This window comes from Trichosurus vulpecula, chromosome 8, assembly GCF_011100635.1.
Source record: "Trichosurus vulpecula isolate mTriVul1 chromosome 8, mTriVul1.pri, whole genome shotgun sequence".
NCBI classification, from domain to species: Eukaryota; Metazoa; Chordata; class Mammalia; order Diprotodontia; family Phalangeridae; genus Trichosurus; species Trichosurus vulpecula.
Genome location: NC_050580.1, coordinates 76,621,518 through 76,644,689, shown reverse-complemented (window position 1 = coordinate 76,644,689; position 23,172 = coordinate 76,621,518). Strand labels below are relative to the sequence as shown.

The 23,172-nt window shown below is 40.5% G+C and overlaps 1 protein-coding gene across 1 annotated transcript in view; it reads right to left on the bottom strand.

Annotated features, from left to right (window-relative positions):
- Positions 1-23,172, bottom strand: part of HPSE2 (heparanase 2 (inactive)) — a 746,397-nt gene that overhangs the window by 25,557 nt on the left and 697,668 nt on the right. The window contains exons 10-11 of the mRNA XM_036736909.1: positions 14,534-14,679; positions 5,594-5,740 (exon numbers count right to left, since the gene is read on the bottom strand). Coding sequence (XP_036592804.1) covers positions 5,594-5,740; positions 14,534-14,679 — 293 coding nt within the window. The remainder of the gene's footprint in view (positions 1-5,593; positions 5,741-14,533; positions 14,680-23,172) is intronic.

Here is a 23,172-nt window from a genome sequence, read left to right as displayed (position 1 = left end):
TAATTCAGTGTATTTCAATGAGCCTTACTAGGTGCTAAGCCCCAGGCCTAAACCCCCATTAGGTGTAAAACCTATGTGGGTGTGGATTGGTAACAAAGGTAGGGCCCAAGGTGGGGCTAACTCAGGGGAGGGCCTAATTTACAAATGAGTTTGAGTGATAGGTTTGGGACATCAGAGGCTCTTAGACCACGTGGGTTTAAGTCACCTCTTTGTGACGATTTTAGGTCACATGGGTGAGTTGCATGAGTGACTCACCCCTGATGCTGAAAAAGATATAAAACCAGGGGTTGGCTTTCTCTTCTTTGGAGATCTTTCCCACAGCAGTGGTGGCACGTGTGACTCTGGGCCAGCCCTTGTTCTGAGCTCCTGGGCTGAACCTAGATGTTGGTAACTATGAATCTGCATTTGGTCTGTCTGTCGATGTTTGTAATTTGTTTAGGGCTCTCACTTGTGCTGGTGTGCTGATGCAGAGACTCCGGGTAGCTGTAGCTAAGGGCCCTCCAGCTTGTAACCCGAATGCTGGGACTTTGTTAAACTCTGGTAACTATGTATTGGGATTTGAATCAGACAAGGTCTGTCTGTTCATGTTTGTAATTTGTTTGTATTTGTTCTGAAGTTCAGGGTGCTGGCTTTTTCCCCTGAACTAAGTGAATGATATTTGTATGCTGAATTAAAGTAAGCTTGTCAACCCCTTCACCTTGCTTTCCTTAGTTAAGCAGATCAAAAGAACCTGTGCTTTTGCAGCATGCTGGCAGCTTTCTGGGTGCTGGCTGTTGGTGGATCTTACATCCCCACAGAAGCTGATAGCTGGATTGTTGAAACAGAAGCTAGGTTGCACGAGGTCAGGAGAAATTTTGATGTGAAGAGTCCTGATGCTCTGGGATTGAAAAATATATCTGAGGAATTTTAAATTGAAATTTTTTGTCAATCAAAATGTAAAATTCTGAAGCACCCTCTCAGTTCTAAAAATGTGTAAATCTATAAACCTAGAAGGAAATCCTCTCTTTCTATTCAACACAAGTTAGACTTGTTATCATACTGTGTCCACTTATAGACTGAAAGACATGGGAATTTGGAGATCATTCAGCGAAGAACCAAAGTAAGGTCAGAAGTTAGGATTTATGAAGAAAATTGAAGGAACTGGAAATTAGCCAAACAAGAGAACACTGCTGAGTAACTGGATAACTATTTTTAAATATATGAAGGATTATTGCACAAAGACTATTGGACAGCTCTCCATCTCTACTGATGTCAGAATAAGAGGAAATGAACTTAAATTGTGGTAGGAGGGATTTCAATTACACATAAGACCAAGTTTTCAGAGATTACTGAAGTTAGTTACCAACTCAGCTTATGAAATCTTCTTTCCCAGAGGTCGTTAAAAATAAGATAGATACCCTTCTGTCCAGATGGCTAAGTTGTAGCCTTGTCTGAAGATAGGGGAATGGACTGCATGACCTTTAAAGGTTATTCCATCCTTATGATTCTGTGCATCTGCTGATTCCCTCAGGTCAGACAGTCAGAATGGAAAAGCCAAAGTGATGAAAGTTGTTTCCTTCTTTTCTAATTTTCTGGATTGTTTTCCCTGCAATTGGAATTGGAAGGGACATAGAGAGAAGAGCACTGGGGGTTGACAGAGCACCTGTTCTTAGTACATACTTTTACTTCTCCCCAAGGAAGGTTTTCGTTTCTTTCTTTTTTTCCTGAAGTTGGTTGTCTTAAATGAAACAACTTCTACTTCATGTTTTATCCCAAGAAAGGGTTGCTTAAAGATACTAGAGATGATAATTATTCAGAAGGAATTCATTCTCACTGGGATGGTATTTGTCGATGTCTGTTCACATGAGAACAAGAAGATTGGCATTTGGATTATTAATAAAGATAGAATTGATTCTCTCCTTCTTAAGAGATGAGAGGTTGCTCTGAATAAATACATATGAGATGATAAAGGTAGGATTTACACAAATGGGGGAGAAGGGCTTTTCTGTAGCTCTGTTCTCAACAATTGATCTGCTGAGGAAGAGGAGCGGCCCTGGGTCTAGGACAGGGCAACTAGAAGTTCGGTCAGTGGAGTACTCTTTGAGAGTGTGCCCAGGAGCTATGGCTGGCTCTTCCTTCCTCAGGAGCCTTATGTGCTGGCTTTGTGGTAAAAGAAGGCTGCTATGAAATTAACTATGGCTAATGCTAGCTCCTGGGGGAAAAATATGGGGTCAAGTGGAAAGAAACAAAGAATCTTAGTAGAGGCAGCACAGCACAGTCTAAACTGCACTGAATTTGGAGGCTGAGGATCTGGGATTAAATTCTCTTTCTGCTACTTATGCGATCTTGACAAATCATTCAAACTCTGTAAACCATGGGTTACGGATCTATAAAATGAAAGGGCTAGACCAAGGCCACTAAGTGTCCTTCCAGCTCTAGGTCCAAGGAGAAACAGAATATCTCTGATCATCCAACTCAGCTTCGCACCAGCAAAGACTCTCTTTGACAGCACTGTTGGCAGACAACCTTGTGTTGGGGTGAATTCTGCTTCTCTACACCACCAATTCTTTGCTTCTACCCTAGTCCTCTTCTACATAAGAGCCCTCCAAATATCTGAAGTAAACAAACATTTCTCTCCTTAGTCGACCGTTTTCTTCTCCAAACAAATCTAGTTCTTTCAATGGTTCTTCCAGGACATGATTTCCAGATCTTTCACCATCTTAGCCACTGTCTTTTGGACAAGTTCCAGTTTACCAAGGCATTATTCCATTGCTTCCTTTGGAGAACTGAATCCTCAGATTAATTTGATTTTCAGAATCAAAACTTGTTTATGCTGGGAGTTGAATCATTTTCTGTAGTCTGGATAAGAGGATCTTGTGTTTGTATCCCTTTGTCTTGGGAGAGATCTATCTTCTCTATGTTTTATCCATTGAAGTGGTATGGGATGAAATTTATTATAAACCTGGACAGCTCTACCTTACCTTAGCAGGTGTCAGTTTGCTTATTCTATGAGACCCCAGAGAGTCTTAAAGGTCTCAAGATTTCATTTCATGAATCCTAATATTCTGTTAGCTATGCTTAGAGAACTCTGTGGAGTTCCCAGTTTCTTCTTCCTCTTTTGTCAATGAAATAGCACCAGTATATCCCTAATCTCTAGGTCATAGCCTGAAATGACCAACTGCATAGCTGCAGAAAAGAAAGGCTGGTGGTGATTTAGGGGCAATTTATTTACCATATATCCACTCTGTTTCTGCTGACTCTCCGGATGATAATACTGACCATGCTCTTTGTAGTGCCCTTGACCTCTTTACAGCTAAGGGCTGTAAGGGCTCGTGTTGCTGCACAAAATGAGCACAACACAGTCTGGCCCTAGAAGGCACATGAAAGAGCAAGAGACATCAAGGGACTGAAATAATTTCCTAGCATCTTCTTCCAAATTTCATCTTAGTCTGCTATGCCCAGGCCCACACCCTTCTTGTGAACCTCTCATCCCAGAACTGTCCATATTTCTTGTTTAGCATTAGAAGGCTCAATTTGCTGGGTGATGTAGAGACATTTATGTGATACAGTCTCTTCCTGGGCACTTACATCCTTGAGTGGCATTACATAAACTTGCCCAAGAGTTCCATTTTACAGATTAGTAAACTTGAGATCCAGGAAGGTAGAGATTAACCCAAGCTCATACAGCTCATTGGGACAAGAAACTAGGTCTTCTGATTCCCAGCCTAGTGTTGCTTCTACCACACCATACATACATGTCACACCATTAATCACAGAGGGTATGATCAAGTGCGCCTTTTTAGGACCTGTGGAAAAGACACCTCTCCCTGTACCTCTTTTGAGTTCTCAAAGTAAACATGATGCTATGACAGTCTGGGAAACAGAGAAAGGAGTCACCATGATAGTGGATGTAACTGAAATTAAGAGGATGCCTTTTAGCTACTAGACAACCATAGGTAAAATTAGGCAACTTTCACAAAGCAAGATCTTACTCAGGCTCAGCAGGCCACTGCTGTTTTTCCCAAAAGGGAAAGGCTTCCGTGGGACTTCTTTACAATTTATGAAGTGCCTCCTCCCTCCCCCACCCCCAACAGCCCTGGAAGGAAGATAGCACAATTATTGCTATCCCCATTTCACAAATAAACTAGAGAGGAAACACAACTGACCTATCAAACCCGCATCTTCTGACTCTGCAGCCCATGTTCTTTCCATGGTACCATCTGGCCTTCACGGGTGGCCTCATCTTTCTGGTGTTGGATCTCCCTGGAGAATCTACTTTCAGGGTTAATTTTGTTCTGGGACAGTGGTAGAGAACAGGGCTAAAAAGTCACCCCCATGGCAGTGCTGGGTCCTCACTTATTGCCTTATTCACCACGGGCTGCTACAGGACTGTGGTGGTGGGAGGGCATCGCACTAACCTCACATGCAGATGGCAGAGTGCAAAGGAAACTAACCACAGGCTTCTGGTCCTATAGAGGCCAGTGATGACTTGTCAAAGGATTGCACCAATATCAAAATAAGACTCTTGGACTGGATAAGGGCAAATGGGGTAGGCAAAGCAGAAAAAATATTGGCAATAATTAATAAGAACACCCAGAATGGCTAAAAAGAAGATGCAGATGAACACGAGGTATGCAGAGAGTGAACTAGGAGGTGATCACCATCCTTTAGCTTTGCGTAGAGTTTTTAGGTTACAAGGTAATTTCACATTTATTACCTCATTTGATTCTCATGACAATTCTGTGAAGCAGGAAGGGAAGAGATTGTTTTCTCCATTTTTAAAATAAGGATATTGATTAGGAGTTCTGAGTGACTAACTCAAGGTTATGTAGTAAGCAAATGCCAGAACTGGAGCTAGACCCAGGTTTTCTGGATTCCCTGCTACTTCTTTCTGAGTTGTTTTGTAAACTCAGTGCCTATTGTGGTGCCTGGCAAACCATAGGTTCTTAAAAATAGTCACTGATTGATAGGAAAAGGAGAGGGAAAGAGACATACCCTGAAATGTGCCTGAGTATTATACATATGACTGGGAAGAGAGAAAAATAGGACACATGAAAGTAGAATCAACAGACAAATGATCAGAAGGATGGCTATTGCATCAAGACCAAGATGTTATGGGGGCAAAGTTGTCTCAGTAAGCAACTTCCATAAGTCAGGTCTCTTTTTGTGCAGTTGGAAGCCAAATGCAAGCCACACAGCAAACAATTTTGCGCAAATGTTTGTGGGCAGCTGTGGGTGTGCAAACCACCTGCTACAAGTTTACAGCTTTGTTAAACTTGGCAAACATTAGGAATGGAATGGAACTGCCTCCCCAGTCTGTACAGTGGCCTGTAACCCCTCCTTCTGAGGCCTGCCCCCTTAGATGTTTCTATTTCCCCATGGCCAGGCCTCCCATCTCTCCAGCCAGGGTGCTTCCTGCTGGTAGAGACCAAGAGCTATCAGTACTCCATGTGAGGAGTCTGGGATTCTTTTGGGTGCTTGGTATAGGATGCTGAACTGACTGCATGGCAGAGAGGGAGTAGCAGTGCCATTCTCCTGAGCTATTTTAGGACACTTGAACTTCTTATGTACATGCCACTGAGATCAGAGCCACCATTAAAAAGAGTTCACTCACTTTGACTGGAGCCCGTCCTGCCCATAGGGCTGCAGGAGATACTGGTGAACAATCTTGTCCCTGAGTGTTCCCGCCAGTTTGATTTTCTTTCTTGATCGATGAAGGTTGATAATGTATAGTGTAATGGACCCACGGACGTAGTTGTGGCTAGGATCCAGGAAGACAGAAGGGACAGTATTAAAACAAGGATGTCAGTGAGGTGCTTCCCACCCTGCATGATGTAGAGGCAGATTTCAAGAAAGCTAGAGATTTTTAAAAACAAAAGAATTTTCTTTTAAACTTTTCAGACTGGGAAGACTATTGCCTTGGGAATGTGAAGACTTGCGTTCTAGGCTTAGTCTTGTTATTAACCTTGGGCAAGTCACACCAGCTGTCCTGGTTTCAGTTTCCTCTTCTAGAGCATTAGAGGATTGATTTAGATTACTTTTAGAGTTCCATTTAATATTTTATGATGCTAAGGAGTCACAGAGTAAAGTATCAGGCTTTTTAAGGTCTTTAACTGCAGGATACTTTTGGGGACAAAAAGGGTTCGTCATTTTCTTGAACCACGAGGAAGCTGCTTCCCCTACCACCTCACTTATTGCTATTGCATTTCAGATCACCTATGCTTCTCCATCAGCCTATCTTCAGATGTCTTTTATTCTTAAAATTGCCTTCCATTCCTCCATAATCTCTTAATTTGTCTCTACTGACAAAGAAAACAAACAAAACACTTAAATCTTATAAAAGCCTTTTTATTTTTGTTTTTCCTAAACCCTCCCTTTGTCAATTAAGTCACCCTACTGATTTGGTGGTGGGTAGTGGAAATTCATTGTGTCTGCTTTTCTATATCAAAGAGACATCTACTAAGTTGTGAAATGCTTAAATGAAGAAGCCCATATTTTACTTAAATTATTCAGAACCCCTCAACATGGTACTAACACTTATTATCATCTAAGGGTTAGATAAAAGATCACAATATTAATGTTTGGATAAAGTATTTTAGCAGGTATGAATGGATCTTTCTATTGACTTGTCTGGATTATTGCACACTATTTACATGACTAGGGAACTTTTCTCTAGAATCACTAAATGACAAAAATGTATTACGGACCATATATAGGAAAACTTTTAAAAATTAATTTAGGATTTTGATTTGTTTTACCTTATTTCATGTAAAACATTTAACTTATCCTCTTCTAACATAAACAACAAAGAATGTGAAACTTAATTCAATAACTAAATCAATTAAAATAAAATAACCTCCTCAGTTTTGCATCATGGCCAATTAAGAAAGAGGGATAAAAAAGGAGAAAGAGATATTTAAGGAAAGGAAACAAAAAAGAAAAAGAGAAGAACTGTGGTAGAGAGTAGCAAAAGACTGGGGGAGGGAGCTACAAGGGGAAGAAAGACAAGAGAGGGAAGAAATCTTGAGAGTAGTGTAGGGGATTTGGAAGCCTAGGAATCCATTTCTATAAGCAAGAGACTTAGAACTTGGGTTTGTACAATACAACCATGACAGGATATTCAACACTTTGGGCAGGGGATATACTTTTTTTGTTAGGGTTAATAAAGTGATTAGAAATTTGGGAAGCAAGTTGATGAGCAACCCAAAAGCACAATGCCACAATTTTCACAAGAAAGGGCCTAAGTGAAATCTCCAAAGCAACAGGAGGCAGTTTCATAGGAACGAAAACTATATCCCCAAGCAGTCAGTCAACTATCTCAAAAATGCATGTTGTGTTACAGGGAACTGGGTGAAAGAATATGGATGGCATAGGGTAAGCCACTGCTATTACTAGAAGGCAACTTCAGAGTCACAGAAGGTTAAAAGTGGAAGAGATTTTAGAAATCATTTAGTGCAATCCCTTCATTTTACTCGTGAGAAAACTTAAGGTCCAAAGAGAAGTGACTTTTTTTAAATAAAACTTTATTGCTGCTGTTGAGTCATTTCAGTTATGTCTGCCTCTTTCTCACCCCATTTGGGGTTTTCTTGGCAAAGATAGTGGAGTGGTTTGTCATTTCCTTCTCCAAATTATTTTATAGATAAAGAAACTGAGGTAAACAGGGTTAAGTGACTTGTCCAAGGTCACAAAGCTAGTAAGTGTCTAAGGCTGAATTTGAACTCTGGAAGAGGAGTCTTCCTGACTCCAGGCCAGTGCTCTATCTCCACGTACTATGGCACCATCTAGCTGTCCCCAGACAGAACTGGGATTTGAAACCATGTACTATTGATGCCAAATTCTGTATTTTTTTCTAATATAACATATCTTATTGTTAGTTGTGCTATCTTCTTCACATGAGAAAAAACAGTGGATTCTTGGATCATGGATGAAGAGCTATAAGGAGCCTGTGAGGTCATCCATCCCAGTTCCCTTGGTTCTCCAGAGAAGTAAACCTCAACTCAGAGAGGCTGAGTCACAAGGGCAGGATCTGAATCCAGGTCCTCTGCCTCCAAATCCCTAACTCTTCCTACTGCACCATTATTAGGTATTACTGGTGGATGGACTGAAGGCTTGGTTTCGATAAGTGCCAAGTCCGGGGATTCCATTTAGTTATGGTAAAAAGGAAACTCAGCTTGTAAGCAAAAGCAAGAAATATTGGACCAGTGCATGCCCTTTTTAGCCAAGACTAGAGTAATTCTCTTTTTTGATTGTCACCAGACTCTTCTTTCACATTTTAGCAGAGGAGAGAGTGACTGGATTGCATTTACTAGTTATCCTCTATAGAAATGAAGCAGAATGAGTCCTCAGGGATAATGGTGGGATCAGAGGAAGTGGTGGGTGGGAGGGAAACCTGAAGTCACCGCACAGTTATAGGGAAATCTGCCTTGTCAAGCTGCTTGGCAGCCTTCCGGCTCCTTTCCCTTAACTTCTCTCAGGAGGCCAACCTCTTGCAGAAAGCCAGTCCAGGTGGCAATGTACAGAACAAGTTTCACAGTATGTACCTTAGCCAGAAGAGGACTGGTATTAAGAGTTGGCCCATCTGCCCAGTGCATTCACTTGACTTTCTGCCAGCAGTTAGGAAAAAGTTTTGTTGGTTGCACAGTTCTGAAGGTACGAGAGTTGACTTTTGGCTTCTAAGATACCTTAATAGTTCTGTGAACATGGCCCAAATAAACAATGTAGGGAGAAATTAGATCCCCAGAATATTTGTTCTCTAAACCCCCAAAATAAATCTTTGAAGAACTCAGGGAATGGGGCTAGTTGGTCTCACCTTGGCCCTTTGTCCTTTTATTATTATTATTATAAATTATATATACTACATGTTATATATATTATAAATTACATATACTATGTGTTATATATATTACAAATTATATATATATATTTTATACCATCTGCCTTTATTATTTTAGCTAATAAAACTTCCTGGGAGAAGTGGTCTGTGTTGAATTTCATCCGCCTCTGCCTCATTCATGGTTAGGACATTTTCACCAACAGAGAATCTCAGTATCTGGAGTTCATCTCCTCTGGCCGCTCTTTCTCTGCCTGACATTTCCCCTGTGTTGCCATGGGCGGGAGTGTGGACTGAGTCCAGGGATGGAAGACTGGGATTGAACTATCCTGGATAGAGGAGGTGGAGGACATCAGGTGGGACAAGCACCAGATGACCTCCAGATACCAAACAGAATTTGTGCAAAGGCGTCCTACAAGGCTGAAAAGATTGGGAGAGAAATAGAGGAAGGTGCTTGGGGAGCCATGGACAAGCCCAGTGTTAGGTCAACCTCCCTGAAATCTAGGTTTGTCCATTGTCTCCAAGTCTATTTCAAACTTTTTTTGGTAAGAGTCAGGCCATGTTTTGCCAGACATTTTTTCCTCTTAATTTTGAAGCCCCTGTGTATTTTAAGGGAAATTTAATCCACATGTTTCTGATTCATTTACACTTAACTCATCAAAATATTGTTTTGTAAGAGCCATTTGATGTCCAAGAAGCCTCAGGAACCTTTTTTATGAGGCTTTTTTTCTTCTGAGAAACAGGAAGTTATGTTTTGCCAAGAATAAACGAACTTGAACCCCAAAAGGCTCAAGTTTGCTTCAAAATCTACTAAGTTCCAGTCAGTTCTGAACTTGGCTAAGGGCCTTTTTTCCTCCCCAGAAACATACAATATCTTTAAAAGATGGTTTGTACTCAGAAGTTTTCTAGTCAAAACTTGCTTGTTCCTGCCACAAGAGGATCTAGGGAAGGGAATGCCACCCTCCCAAATTTCTGGCTAATTTGTTAACATAAGAGCAAGATGCAGAGAAACACCTGTCTGGGTCAGTGTATGACCCTTTTGTCCTCATAAGTCAGTCATAAGGAAGAACTTCTCAAAAGCTGTTATAAGTCCAACAATGGAACAAGAAGGATGCCTTCTTGTCACAGGTAGTGTTTAAGCAGAGGCCAGAGGGAGGCTGGATTCCTGAATGGGGAGGTTAGATTAGATGATCTCTGAGGTTTCTTCTAACCCCAAAGAATACTGCTCTTTGTAAATGAAGTCAATTGCTTTGAGCAATTGGGCTAATAGGGGTTATCTATGTTCAATCCCTCTTGAGTCCCTTTTAAGCCAGTGATCATGCACTTTGAATATAGGGGTACAGCGTCTATGGAATTCAATTCAGTTTAATTCAGTTTGGCTGAAATGTGGAGTGTGTAATGGGGAGTAATATGAAATAAAGTTGAAAAATGTTGGATTCAAATTGTGGAGGGAATTTAGTGCCAGGACAATTTTTTTCTTTTTCTTTTCTTTTTTTAAAGGCAATAGGGAGGTGCTGAAGGTTAGTAACAGATTGACCTGGCCAGATCTGAGCCTTAGGAAGATTACCTTGGCAGGTGTGTGGAGGATGGATTGCAGAATGGAGAGACGAAGAGTAAGAAGACCAGTTAGGAAGGTCATATGATATTCTAAACAAAAAGTAATGAGGATCTGAAAGAGGGTGATGGTTGTGTGAGTAGAAACAAAGTACATGAGATTTTGGGAAGTAGAACTGACAAGATCTGACAACTGCCCAGCTACAATGTTTGAGGGAAAGTGAAGAATCAAGGATGATTCCAAGCTGGCAAATGAATGTAGATGCCTGGGAAGACGATAAAGGCTTCAACAGAAATAGGGAAGTTTGACATAAAGGAATGCTAATTAGCTCACATCAGGCTTCATCAGCACCATACACAAAATAAATAAACTATTAGTCTTGTGAATGTGTCTCTTTCTGTTACTACCATGAATTTATTTTTAATTCTGTGGGGAAAAAAGACTTGTTTCTTAGAGTTTTTAAGACTGTGTAGACAGGTCAATAAGGTTAGAGAGAAATAAGTGTGTGTGGGATGTTAAACATCACAGTAGCACAGTTTCTCAAAGAAAGGCTTTGGGTAGATGACTGTAGGGAAATTGGCTTTTTATTTCTTAGGATAATAAAAATACAGCTTCTTATTTATCTAGGACCTGTTTCTAAGGAATTCTCAACATTCTTGGAAGATTGTAAATGGAGAAATAAAATTTTTCCAATACTAGTGAAGGAAAATGCTTGTTCAACATTACAAAGTGCTGGAGTCCAGCATGTGGCCCTTGGGACAGATTTAGCTTGACTGACTTCAGGATATGGCATGCTTTAGCCTTCTAACAAATCCACTTTTACTTAATTAGCTAGAACACATGCACTGGTAGGTCAGTAGCGCCTAACTGCCTGCTTGCTGTTATTATTGTCTACCTGACTGTAGCCAGGTGTCATGCTAGTTGTCTTGGATCAGTAGTAATTGTAATGAGAAACAAATCATGCAGGCCCCACACATGCAGGTTTCTGATTACAGAGCCCACCAGTGAACAAACCAGGACATTGCCGACCTTGCTGATGGCTGAGCTCAAGCCAGAGCTTAGGCTCACTGCTTCTTCATTCAGTGTGATCTCTAGTAGACCTGCTACACCTCCTCAGCATCTCTGTCCTATGTAATAGTCCATCACCTTCTGAAGACCAGTGACTGAGCTAGCGATACCAGAGGGGGCCAGAGATATAAGTGCAGATTAACACTGGCTTTCTAATGACTAACAAAGACATTAGCTCAGTGGTTGGCACACTGTGGATGTTTAATAAATGCCTGTTGATTGCTTGATTAGGAACAACTGTGGAAGTAGACTTACCCAAGCTGTCAGACTGCAACAGCCTCTCACTGTTGACTACATAAAGATGGAACTCCTCAGCTTGGCTTGTAAGGCCCTCCAATCTGGCTTCAACATTTTCAGCCTTATTTTACACTCACACTCCCCTCATATACTGTTATTTGTCTGCCAAGCATACCCACACTCTCCATAACTTTGCTCTCCTTGTCTTCCTTGCCCAGGACATTCTCCCCTCCGTATCTCTGTCCAGCTGCCCTCCAAGATCCAGCTTAAATGTCACCTTCCCTCTGAATCCTTTTCAGTTTTCTCTAGTTGGAAGGGACTTCTTTTTCATCTGATTTTACAGCACTTTATTCATGTCTTATGCACTTATTATAGTCTAATTAGCATTTTATTTATATGTATATCTTTTATTTCTCCTTACTAGTCCTTATATCTAGCTCCTTGAGGGCAGAAACCAAGTTGTACTAATAGCTTTAGTACTTAGCACATAGTAGATACTTAAAAATGTTTTCTGCACAAGGGGTAACTAAATGGCCCAGCAGCCCAGAGTCAGAAGGACCTGAGTTCAAATCTGGCCTCAGACACTTACTAGCTGTGTGACCCTGGGCAAATCATTTAACCCTGATAAGCCTCCCCCACAAAACCCCCAAAACAAAAAAAAAACATGTTTTCTTCAGTTCAACAAACATTTCTCACTGTGATTACTGTGTGCATGGTACTGTGACAGGTAGTGAAACTTAGAGCACTGAATTTAGAGTTAGAGGGCATTAGTTCAAATCCTAACTCTGCTCCTGTCAGTCTGTGCGACCTTGTGCAAGTCACTGTCATCTCTCAGGGTCTTAGTTTCCTCGTCTAAAAAACAAGAAGGTTGGATTAGATCAGTGGTTCCCAGCCCAAGAACTGATGGCCCCTTTAAGGCAGTGGAATTAGGGGTCATTCTCATTAAATTACTTTATATAATTAAATATGCTTTTTTAGATTGGCTAAACAATGTCCCATACACATGTATTACTGTTTTCAAATCACTGTTTAGATACAGGTCTGATTAATAAAATAAAAATTCCCTTAAAATCAGCATTTTAATAATCAAAACATACTAACATACAATTGCTACCAAGTGGGAGGAGCTCTGAAATTTTTTTAATGTAAAAAGGGGTTCTCATACTCTTTATACTCAATCTACTATATCATCCTGTAATCTGACTTCAAGGAGTGTACAAGTAATGGAAGAACGAATAAATGAAGGAATGAAAGAATCAGTTTGGCTTAGGTGCTCAGAATGAAACTTGAAATGTGGCCGTGCTGTAGACCCCAAGACCTGCCATCATGGACGAACTATTCTGCTGGACACTGCCCAAGCCTGATTATTCTGATACAAGTTCCATATACACTCCTTAGCTGCCAGACCAATAGGATGCAGTGTCAGAACAGTGTTATTTGGAATGAATGGCCACAAAGAGCAGCAGTTCTAATGCATGTATCCATTAGCAGGATATTAAACTAGAATGTGGTACCTTTCAAAGTCCAGATTTGCACAGACTATATTTCATCATATTCTTGGCTAAACATATTCTCTAACTGATGAGAAAACCACAGACTGATTCAGGGTTGGGAACTTACAGTGTGACGGGAATTACCTTCCTAAAATCAATTTTAATCTTTCTTACCAAGTTTCAACCCACTTCTTAAGTCACTATTGTGTTTGGTTCCCTCCTCCCAAATAGGTGTTTCCAGCCTTTTGTTCCACTTTGATTATGTGGAGTGATTAGTACTGCAGGCAATGTGCTTTCCCATGGGGGCAGAAGATATTGAAATTATTTTTCTTCTCTATGATTGTGGTCCTTCTTTTGGGTGGTTGCTTCTGGGGCCTGAGACAAGGAAAACAATGTTTCCTTATATAATGATCTGATAACAACAAACAAATGCCATAAAGTAGTCACTCCCTGGACAGGGCTTCCTGTTGAGCAAATGGGGTGCTGAAAATCACCTGGCATAGGACCAAGCCCAGTCTCTATTCATCCACAAAAGATAATTGTGTCTACAGACAAGACAACTGGCCCCTAGCCTCCTCTACTATGAGAGATTCTTTGAAAACTCTTATCATGAGAAATTAACTAGGCCAGGCTTCTCTATCATCGAGTAGGGGGAAAAGGTGACTGCTGTAACATGACCATGTAGGGCCCTTTGTACTATGCACTCCACTGATCATCTTCTGATAACCCTGGTGCAAGAGCTCTATCTAGTGATTCTTTCCTACTCCAAGTTTTCATTATGCTCAGAGATGCTGTTTCCTAAGAGAAGGGTTTTTCTTTCTCAGGTTTGTCTATTTTCCTCCTACAACTGGAAACTGATATTTCCCACTAAGATTGGCATTTTTTGCCAAGTAAGTGTCACTCTAGGATATCTAGTGAGCATGGGTCTCCATTCTGTGAGGGATCTAAAATTTATAAATGCAATACTATTGCCTCACCCTAAGCTTCTTGGGGCATAAGAACAGGTGTTTCATACTTTGAAAATGATGAAGTATAAAGAAAGAGAGCTTAGGTAACTTCCAAATCTTTCTAAGAATAAACTCAATGGACCTGACTTAAACCCTGTGTTTTTAAATTGGTATTTTAGTAGGTTTGTTTTAAAACCCTTTATTATTCAGGCATAGTGATTCTTTTAGCATTTTTCAACACAGTAGGAGGTGGGCATAGGAACAAGATCAGTAAGAATCAATAAGCTCTGGTGGCATTCCTGCCAAGATGGTTGTTGTATCAGATTCTGGGTTCTTTCTTGAAGCTACTAAAAGGATGAAGGAGCAGGATCCAGCTCCTCCAACCTGAGAGGATCTCTGAGATGGTACCTGTGGGTGGACTTACTTGTGGTGGCTCGTGCAGTGAGCATAAATGCGTAATTTGTCCCGGATGACTCTGCCAGGCCGTGGCTTCCGCTGGAGGCCGGCAACATGCACTGCTAGAACTTTGGGTCCGATCAGGCGTTTATACAGGAGGGAGAGCCAGTAGTCCTAGAGGGCAAGAAGGAAAAGAGCAGAGAGTAAGAGGACAAGATAATCAGGTCAGGGAAAGGGGGATAAACTGATTGGCCCGAAGTCTAATTAGGATTAATTATTGGCTAGTCTTGTGACTTGTGTTGTTGAGCCATTTCAGTCGTGTCTGACTCTTTGTGACTGCATTTGGGTTTTCTTGGCAAAGATACTGGTGCGGTTTACCATTTCCTTCTCTAGCTCATTGACAGATGAGGCAACTGAGGCAAAGTTAAATGACTTGCCCAGGGTCACACAACTAGTAAGTGTCTGAGGTCAGATTTGAACTCAGATGAGTCTTCCTGACTCTAGGCTCAGCACTGTATTTCCTCTGCCACCTGGCTGCCCCATGACACAAAGTAAACTCTTGACAAAGAAGAATTTGTTGAACAATTATACAGTAACCTGAACTTCCTCTTGATGACTGGTGACTAGGGGTTGGTGGGGGGGGGGGGTGAAGAGGAAAACACACTCCTGTTATAGGATCCCCACCCCCTAATCTTTAATAGTGACCAGGATCCAGTCTTTGCCTTGGGACTCTTTTCCAGTGCTTTCTCTCTTTTTAGCTTGAGCGTACTTAATTTCTATCACTTGTTAGCTGGATGTGTCGCCACAGAGCAGCTGTCAGCTTGCCTTTATCACAGAGAGGCTCTGGCCACTATAGCCCTAGCCCAACGAAGATGAGATGCTTTGACTGGCCCAGAAAAGACAAGCCCCAAGATGTCACCTATAGCCCCTGGATTTCCAAGGGTTGACCGCCCAAGGCCATATATTTAGTAAGTAGTGCAGGCAGGATTCAAGTTCAGTTCTTCTGAATGATATCTTACTTCAAATTCTATTGTTCAAATGGTTTATTCCGGATTGTTCATGAAGTAAGAATCTCTCATGAAATGAATGGGAAGTGGATAGAGGTGTATAAACCAACAGAATATATTATAGTATCATTTAATATGTGAGCTTAAAATTCTCAATTTATACTTTAGACTTTCAGTTTTATTTTCCTTTCACCCACTACTTTACTACAAGCTAGGGTAAATGAAATATGATAAGGTTATTATTAATGCTAGAACCCAAATGGCACCCCTTGCTGTCACTTAAACTTTGGGAGGGTAGTGCAGAGATAATGCTACTAGTTAGCAGGACAGGAGAAAAAGATCACTGAGTCTCTCTCCCTCTGGTCTATATCTCTTCCAAGCTATTCTATATATTGCTGCCCAATTAGTCATGGAACTTATTTTTGTGTAAATTTCCTCATTTGGAAAATAGAACAAATAATACCAGGCAGACTCACAGGGTTGTCAATGGGGAGAGCCCTTTTTAAGTTTGAAAGCACTATATAAACATGTTTTTTGTATCATTGTTATCATTATCACCATCCTCAAAGGCCACAGGAAGATCAAGGTCTACTGACTATCCAATGGAAGAAGGATCCGCAAAAGGCTATCAGTTCTGGAGTAGCCGTTTTTATTACATACTTCGCAGTATAAGTGTCAATCTCTATTGTAGAGAAAAAAAGAAGTGAAATCAAAGTTGAGTAGCTTTGTCTTCTCTCTGTTGTCAGTTATTATCATCCCTCCCACTCTGAGCAGAAGTCCTATCTTTGATCTTTTTCTTTCCTCCACTATAGTTTTTAAAAAACCCAACAACCTTTTACTGCCAATCTTTTGAAATGAAAATTTTCCTCTTTGTGTTAGTATTTCTAGTTCATCTTGCTTATTAACCAAACGATGCAGGGTGGCTAGAGTTTTCTTGCTGGCTCCATTCTTGCAGTTTTTTCTCCAATGAATTACTGAGCATCTCTACTGCTCTTCATTTCCCTGTGTTACAGCTACTCCTCCCTATAGCATTTAGCTATAGTAAATGGTACATGAGGGAGAGCAATAGGAAATGAAACTCAGAAGGTAAGTTTGATTACAGAGGACCTTAAGTGCCAGGCCAGGGAGCTTAGACACTGCTTGTTAGGTAAAGGGAAACCAAAGGAGTTTTTCAAGCAGAGGAGTGGCATAATCACAACTGTGGATTAAGAAGATTATTTGGTTCAGTGGATAGAATGTTGGGTCTGGAATCAAGAAGACCTGAATTCGAATCCAGCCTCCAACATTTACTAGCTGTGTGACTGTGGGTGAGTCATTTTACTTCTTTCACATGAAAAACTGAAAGGGAAATAAGCTGGAGCTGGGGAGACATATTAGGGGCTGCTGAAGTGAGGGTTTTATACTAGGACTAGCTTTACAACTAACCAACACTTTGTTTCTCTAGGTCCCAGTTTCCCCATGTGTAAAACAAGGGGGTTGGAAAGTATTGTATCATTCTGAATAATGCAGTCCAGGACCAACATTATGGCTATAAAAATGGAGAGAAAAGACTGAATCCAAGAAATATTTCAAAGGAAGAGTTGATAGGAGTTGGTGACAGATTGAATACATGGGATGCAGAAAAAGGAGGAGTCGAAGAAGACTATCATAGTTTTATCCAGGATACTATGTACAGTCCCCCTTTGCCTCTTTGTATGAATGTAAAATTCATTGGATTTCCAGGAGGAAGAGAGAAGAGATATAAAGATGGGCATACATGGTAGATCTTTCTTTTCATACTGGTGGTGTTGACATTACACTTTAAAACAATAGCCTTACAGGCTGCATTATTAGGAATTTTCCTGTATGTGTTTCTTGTCTTTAAAACATATAATTTAGTCTATAATATAGAAATCTAGTAGAGGCTCTAATGCTTTGCAGTTAATGGAAGTTATCAAGGAAGTCTTCTCAATATTCAGTTGAGACTTCTACCAACTCACTTGGAGTAGGGTCGCCTCAGCCTCAGCCTTGGGACCCTATTCTATGTGACTGTTAAAACTAGTTTTGAAGAAATATCACTTTAATCCCATCACGTCACATCTCTTCTCAAAAATACAGGTGCATACTACCGTTTACAATCAAGTCCAAATAACTGTCTAACTTTTATAATCTTATGACATTCAGTTCAACAAAAATTTATTAAATGCAGTTACTATGCTGGGTGCTAGTTCACAAAGAAGACAATGAGCATAGGCCCTTCTCTCAAGAAATTTCTAATTCACCTGGGGCCGGGAGGAGGGTAAAGGGGGAACGGAACATGTACACAAATTAAAATACAATTTGATAGCTAGATGTACCCATATCTCGCTGGTACAGGTACTCCCTCTACTGGTGAAGATCACAATTCTCCCTGTCTTCTTACCTTCCATATTTTTATCCGTGTCCTTTTATATAATTTCCATAAAGGATCTACCTAAAATCCTGAGGAAATTACTCATTCTTTTATTATTTCATTGATGCTGGCATAACATTCATTCTGTCCAACAATTATGTGACCAGCACTACAGTGGAATAGCATAAACCTTCTATAAATCTCTATAAACCTCAAAAAAGTCATTATTCGCTAGATACAGAAAAAATATAGTTGAATTGACAAGATAATATGATAAAACCCACACACAAAGTAAAAACTTCATGAGTTTACTTAGGAGAAAGGTTAATACTTGGAACTTTTACGCAGGATCCTGATCCACTCTCCCAACCAAATCCACATGCCAACAAAAGTAAGAACAAGCACATGGATGGTCTATTATTCCTCATTTGACTACAAGGATTCCACCATGGCAGTCAGTGTCCAACTCTCGCCCTCAGTGACCCTGCAATAAACAGAAGTCACCGAATCTGCCCCCAACATACCAAAAAAACGGGGAAAGAGGGTGATGAAGGAATCAGGGCTAAAAACATGTCATTCAAGGCTCTTAAAGCCTCAAAGTATGTGAGAACAGAGCATGGAGCCTGATGGAAAGGGGATTAAGAACCTACCTGGGACCAGTCTTCTCTTCCACATATGTTAGTCATTTCGGGGACCCAGCCTACTCAAACTTTTTATCCCCTCAAAACCTGGACATTTAGGCTGTCCAACAGTCTAGCATCAGGACCTTGTCCACTGGTGACTGAAGGTGGTGATGTCCAAGAGTGAGTGGTGGTGAATTTTTTTAAAGCACTAAAACACCAAAATGTCAACAGAGAAAGCCTGAGTAAAAGCCAAGTAAATAAAATAAATAAATAAAAACCAACCAAGTAAATAAATATATAAACAACAAAGAGGACCCTATTAATAAAAGGAAGAAATGAGTAGAACGTCAAAGAGAAACCAAAACTGCTGAACAAGTACCTTTAGAGATCATGTAGTCCAACACCCTCATTTAATAAATCAGGACACTGAGCCTTGGATTTATATATTTGGCTGATCAGAGGTCTTTTTGGGGGGGCTTACTTTCAGAGTTTGTCGCATTTTTGATGGTTACGAGATGGCTGACCTCTCAGGAAGTGAGAAGCTGCTTCGCATGTATACATACGACACTGCAACTAATGACTGTTATCACTAACACAATATAGAAAGATGGTAGGGAGTTTGACTGGACCTACAGTTGACTCTTGATCTGTCATATGTGTTCTCCACCTTGGGTGTGGGTGATAGTCTCTGCTACAAGGTATGGAAATATAATAGAGCGGGATTTGTTTGTTTTGTCATTATGGCCAAATCGATCTGACTGAACATCTAGACCGGGCCTGCATAAGTTATGACCTGGGCCGCCTGAAATCCTTTGGTGGGCTGATCTAGACCATGAGTATACTCTATTCCAGGGGTGGGAAACCTGCAGCCTCAAGGCCACATATGGCCTTCTAGGTCTTTGGGTGCAGCCTTTTGACTGAGTTCAAGTTTCACAGAATAAATCCTTTTGTTAAGGGAATTTGTTCTGTCAAGTTTGGATTCAGTCAAAGAACCTAGAGGGCCACATGTGGCCTTGAAGCTGCAGGTTCCCCACCCCTGTGTCTATTCCTACTGAACAACTGAACAAATTTCTAAGCCAGAGCTCTGAAGAAGGCTCTGTGATATCCTTTTGGAGCCTCTTCTTTCCCTCATGCAGTCAATGCATCCTGGCCTTCCTGTGGTCGATGATGATGATGATGATAACAATGATAACAAAAACATGTTTATACTGTGCTCTAAACAAAGGGCTTTTCCCATGACAGCCCTGTGAATCTGGTAGGCATTATTTTTCTATTTTACAAATGAGGAAAATTAGGCAAAAATAAATTATATGAATTGCCCAGAAGATATCACTTAGAAGTCCAAATGGAAGCTAGGCACAATTGCTGTCTCTGTGGAAGTTCACCCATAATGTGTGCTTTCCCTTAAGTGTCCTTTATACGTTTAAAAGAAAAACAGGATCGAGAACACTGACAAGGACAAACCTGTACAAGACACAATCCATAGTTAAGGAACTCAGATTGTACGAAATCCTACCCTGAGGCTTCCTTGAAATGTATGCTAGGAGTTTCTGTTCAGCATAACTAGCTCTTCTTGATCCAGACTATTACATTTTTGGAAAATGTTGGCACTTGGCATCATCACCATCTGACCTACAGATAGATGGGAACAAAGATCGTAAGTGCCCTTCCTGTTCACACCAAATTGCCCCAGAGACGAAGACTAACAGATATTAGACCTGGAAGGGCCTCTGGATCATCTAGTCAAACCTCCTCATTTTACAGATGAGGAAACTGAGGTCCAGGTGGGTTAGTGATGTTGCTAACATCATCGATCACTGGTCTTCTGAACTAGAATTCCAATCTTCCTTGGCTTTCAGCTCAGTGTTCTTTGCACTACATTGTGCTGTCTCTTCATGCTCAGTTTGAGAATGGATGGTAAATAGAAGGCTGACCTCATTAAACCAGTAATTGTTAAGAGGTTACAAGCTGTGGGTTTTACTGGACAGAGGCAGAGTTTTCTATAAGCCCTTGAGCTTTGTTTTAACTTAATGTTTTTTGCTGCTGAGAAGTATATTTAGGATGAAGTTTAACTGTTCAATGCCAAATTCTTTTCCCTCCAACCCCCCTGCTCTCTGGGTTAAGCCTCTTAGCCTCTTGTGCAACTTCACAAATTCCCAAGTTTGTTTCTCTCATAAGCATAAATACAAGCACAGTAGCCATCCTTTAGCTAAATATCTGACCCTGGAGATGAGAGAAGAAATTGAGTGTAACGACATCACTGGATTCTACCACTAGAAGTGGAAAGGTGCCAAAGCTAACATTCACAGGGAAGAACCCCACCGTTTTTGGTTCCTCAGCAAAGGAGGGGCAGCAAGACAAACCCAGAAAGAATTCTGGAATGATTAGAGAATCACTACAAATTCTAAAGACAATGGTATCCTTTTCAGTTCTTTGCTTTTTGCAGAGAGAATAAAGCAATGCACCTTATGAGTCTAGGGTCCTAGAATAAGTCAGATGATTCACATTTGCTCCGTGGCTTGTCACCCTGCAGTCTGTCTTTCTTGCTGTGGTACCTGTACAACCCCACTTGATGACTTATAGCTGCAGCTGGGTTGCAAGTAGTATGCTTTGTTGGGCTGCACAAACAGGTAGGAACCAAGCAGGGAGTCTGAAGAACACAAATTCTTATCTCATTTTGGTCACCGATTCTCCATGTGGCTCTTTTAAATAACTTGGTGCCCCTGTTTTCTGAAGATGGAAATAATAGTACTTCTACATTCCATTCTTTAAGAGTTGTGTGAAGTAGATAGATAACAGGAAAAATCCTATGACCTGTATTAGAGGAGTCATCCAATTTGATAGAGGAATTTTCTGATTTCTGAGCCTAAAATGCACAGTGTCTGACATACAGTAGGCACTTAATAATGTGTTGATTGATTTAATGGACAAGAAGGCAGCCAGCAGAAAGTTAACCTGGCATAGTACATTATACGAGTAGTCAGTTCTGCCACTGGGGAAATCACTCTAGCTCTCAGGACTTTTTTTTCACTGATCAAGTCCTCATCTACAAAATAAGGAGGCCTGGACTAGAGGACTTTTAAGATCCCTAAAAGCTGAAAATTATATATAGCTATTGCAATTCTATATGAGTAGGAACTCTCCTTCCCCTACCTAGCAGCACCCATTAATCATATTTTTATACTGGGCAAAGGAAGGTGGGAAAGGAATGAGAAAGGAGCATGGAGACATCAAACTTCTGGGAGGAGAAGGAAGTGGAAGATAGGAAATACACATAGATATGGTGGCAATGGGGAGACTTGCCTGTGGCAATGTATTGGGATAGTCTCAGTGTACTTGGCCCTAATCAGACCTCATCTGAGTACTGTGTTCAGTTCGGGGGCCATAGCTTAAGAAAAGCATTGATAAGCTGGAGAGTACCTAGAGACGGGCAACCAGAATGGTGAAAGGCCATACGAGGATTGATTGAAAAGACTGGGCATGTTTAGTTTGGAGAAGGGAAGAATCATGGGAGATATTATGGTTGATTTCAAGTATCTAAAGCGCTGCTGTGGAAGAGGGATTAGATTTGTTCTGCTTGCCCTTAAAGCACAGGATCAGGGGTTACAGAAGTTGCATATAGGCCAATTCAGGCTTGATTTTCAGGAAAAAAACAACCTAACAATTAGGGCTTTCCAGAAGTGGAAAAGGCTACCTACAGAAGTGCTAGGTCCTTCCCTTCCCTCTTAGAAGTTTTTAAGTGGAGACTGGGAATTCCTCTTGTGTATGGGTTGGATTAGATTCACTAAGATCCTTTTGGACATGCTCAAATTCTGTGATACTGCGATATCTGCATAAAGCAGTAATTTTGTCTCTTCTTTGCCTATGCCTATTCCCTCAGCTTATTTTTTCTTTTCTTTTAACTACAGCTGGTACTTCTAGAACTACTTCAAGTAACAGTGGTGATAATGGACTTCATTGCTTTACCCTTGATTTTATTGGAAAGGCCTTTAGTATTTCTCTGTTAGCACTGGAGCTTGGTTTTAGATAGACTGTTTGCCATATTAAAGAAAAGTACATTTATTACCATGATTTTTATTGTTTTCAACAGAAATTGGAGTTGTATTTTGTCAAGAACATATTCTGTATCTACTAACATAATCCTCAATTTTTTGTTTTTGTTATTAATGTGGTCTGATGCTGCTAATATAGTTTTCTTAATATTGAGCCAACCCTGTATTCCCAGTATGTTTCTTTCATTTTTAATAAATCATTACAACTTTTTGTCCTTTTCCAATCCAGTGACTCCATAACACATTCTTTATAATTTTTCAAAGGTCATTGACAGTAGATTAGCAACCATATCCATCAGTTCTTTCATTATCCATGGATATAGCTCACTTATCAAGAGCGACTAGATGTTTTTTCTTTCCTTACTTATCTTAGGATTTGACTACATATTAGTCATTTTTGTGCTATCCTTTCCTGTCCAAAGATTCTTCTGCTCAATAGAAAAAAACAGAAGAAAAGAATTGAGCTCTACTTTTTTTTTCATCCTCAGTCATTCCTGTTCTATCTACCATAAGTAACAGTCTTTCTTTTATCCTTCTCTTTTTTCCATTAAATTCCCTTTATTTACCTTAGATTTCCTCAGTGGTCTTAGGTCATTCTGAGCTTTAGCACTCTG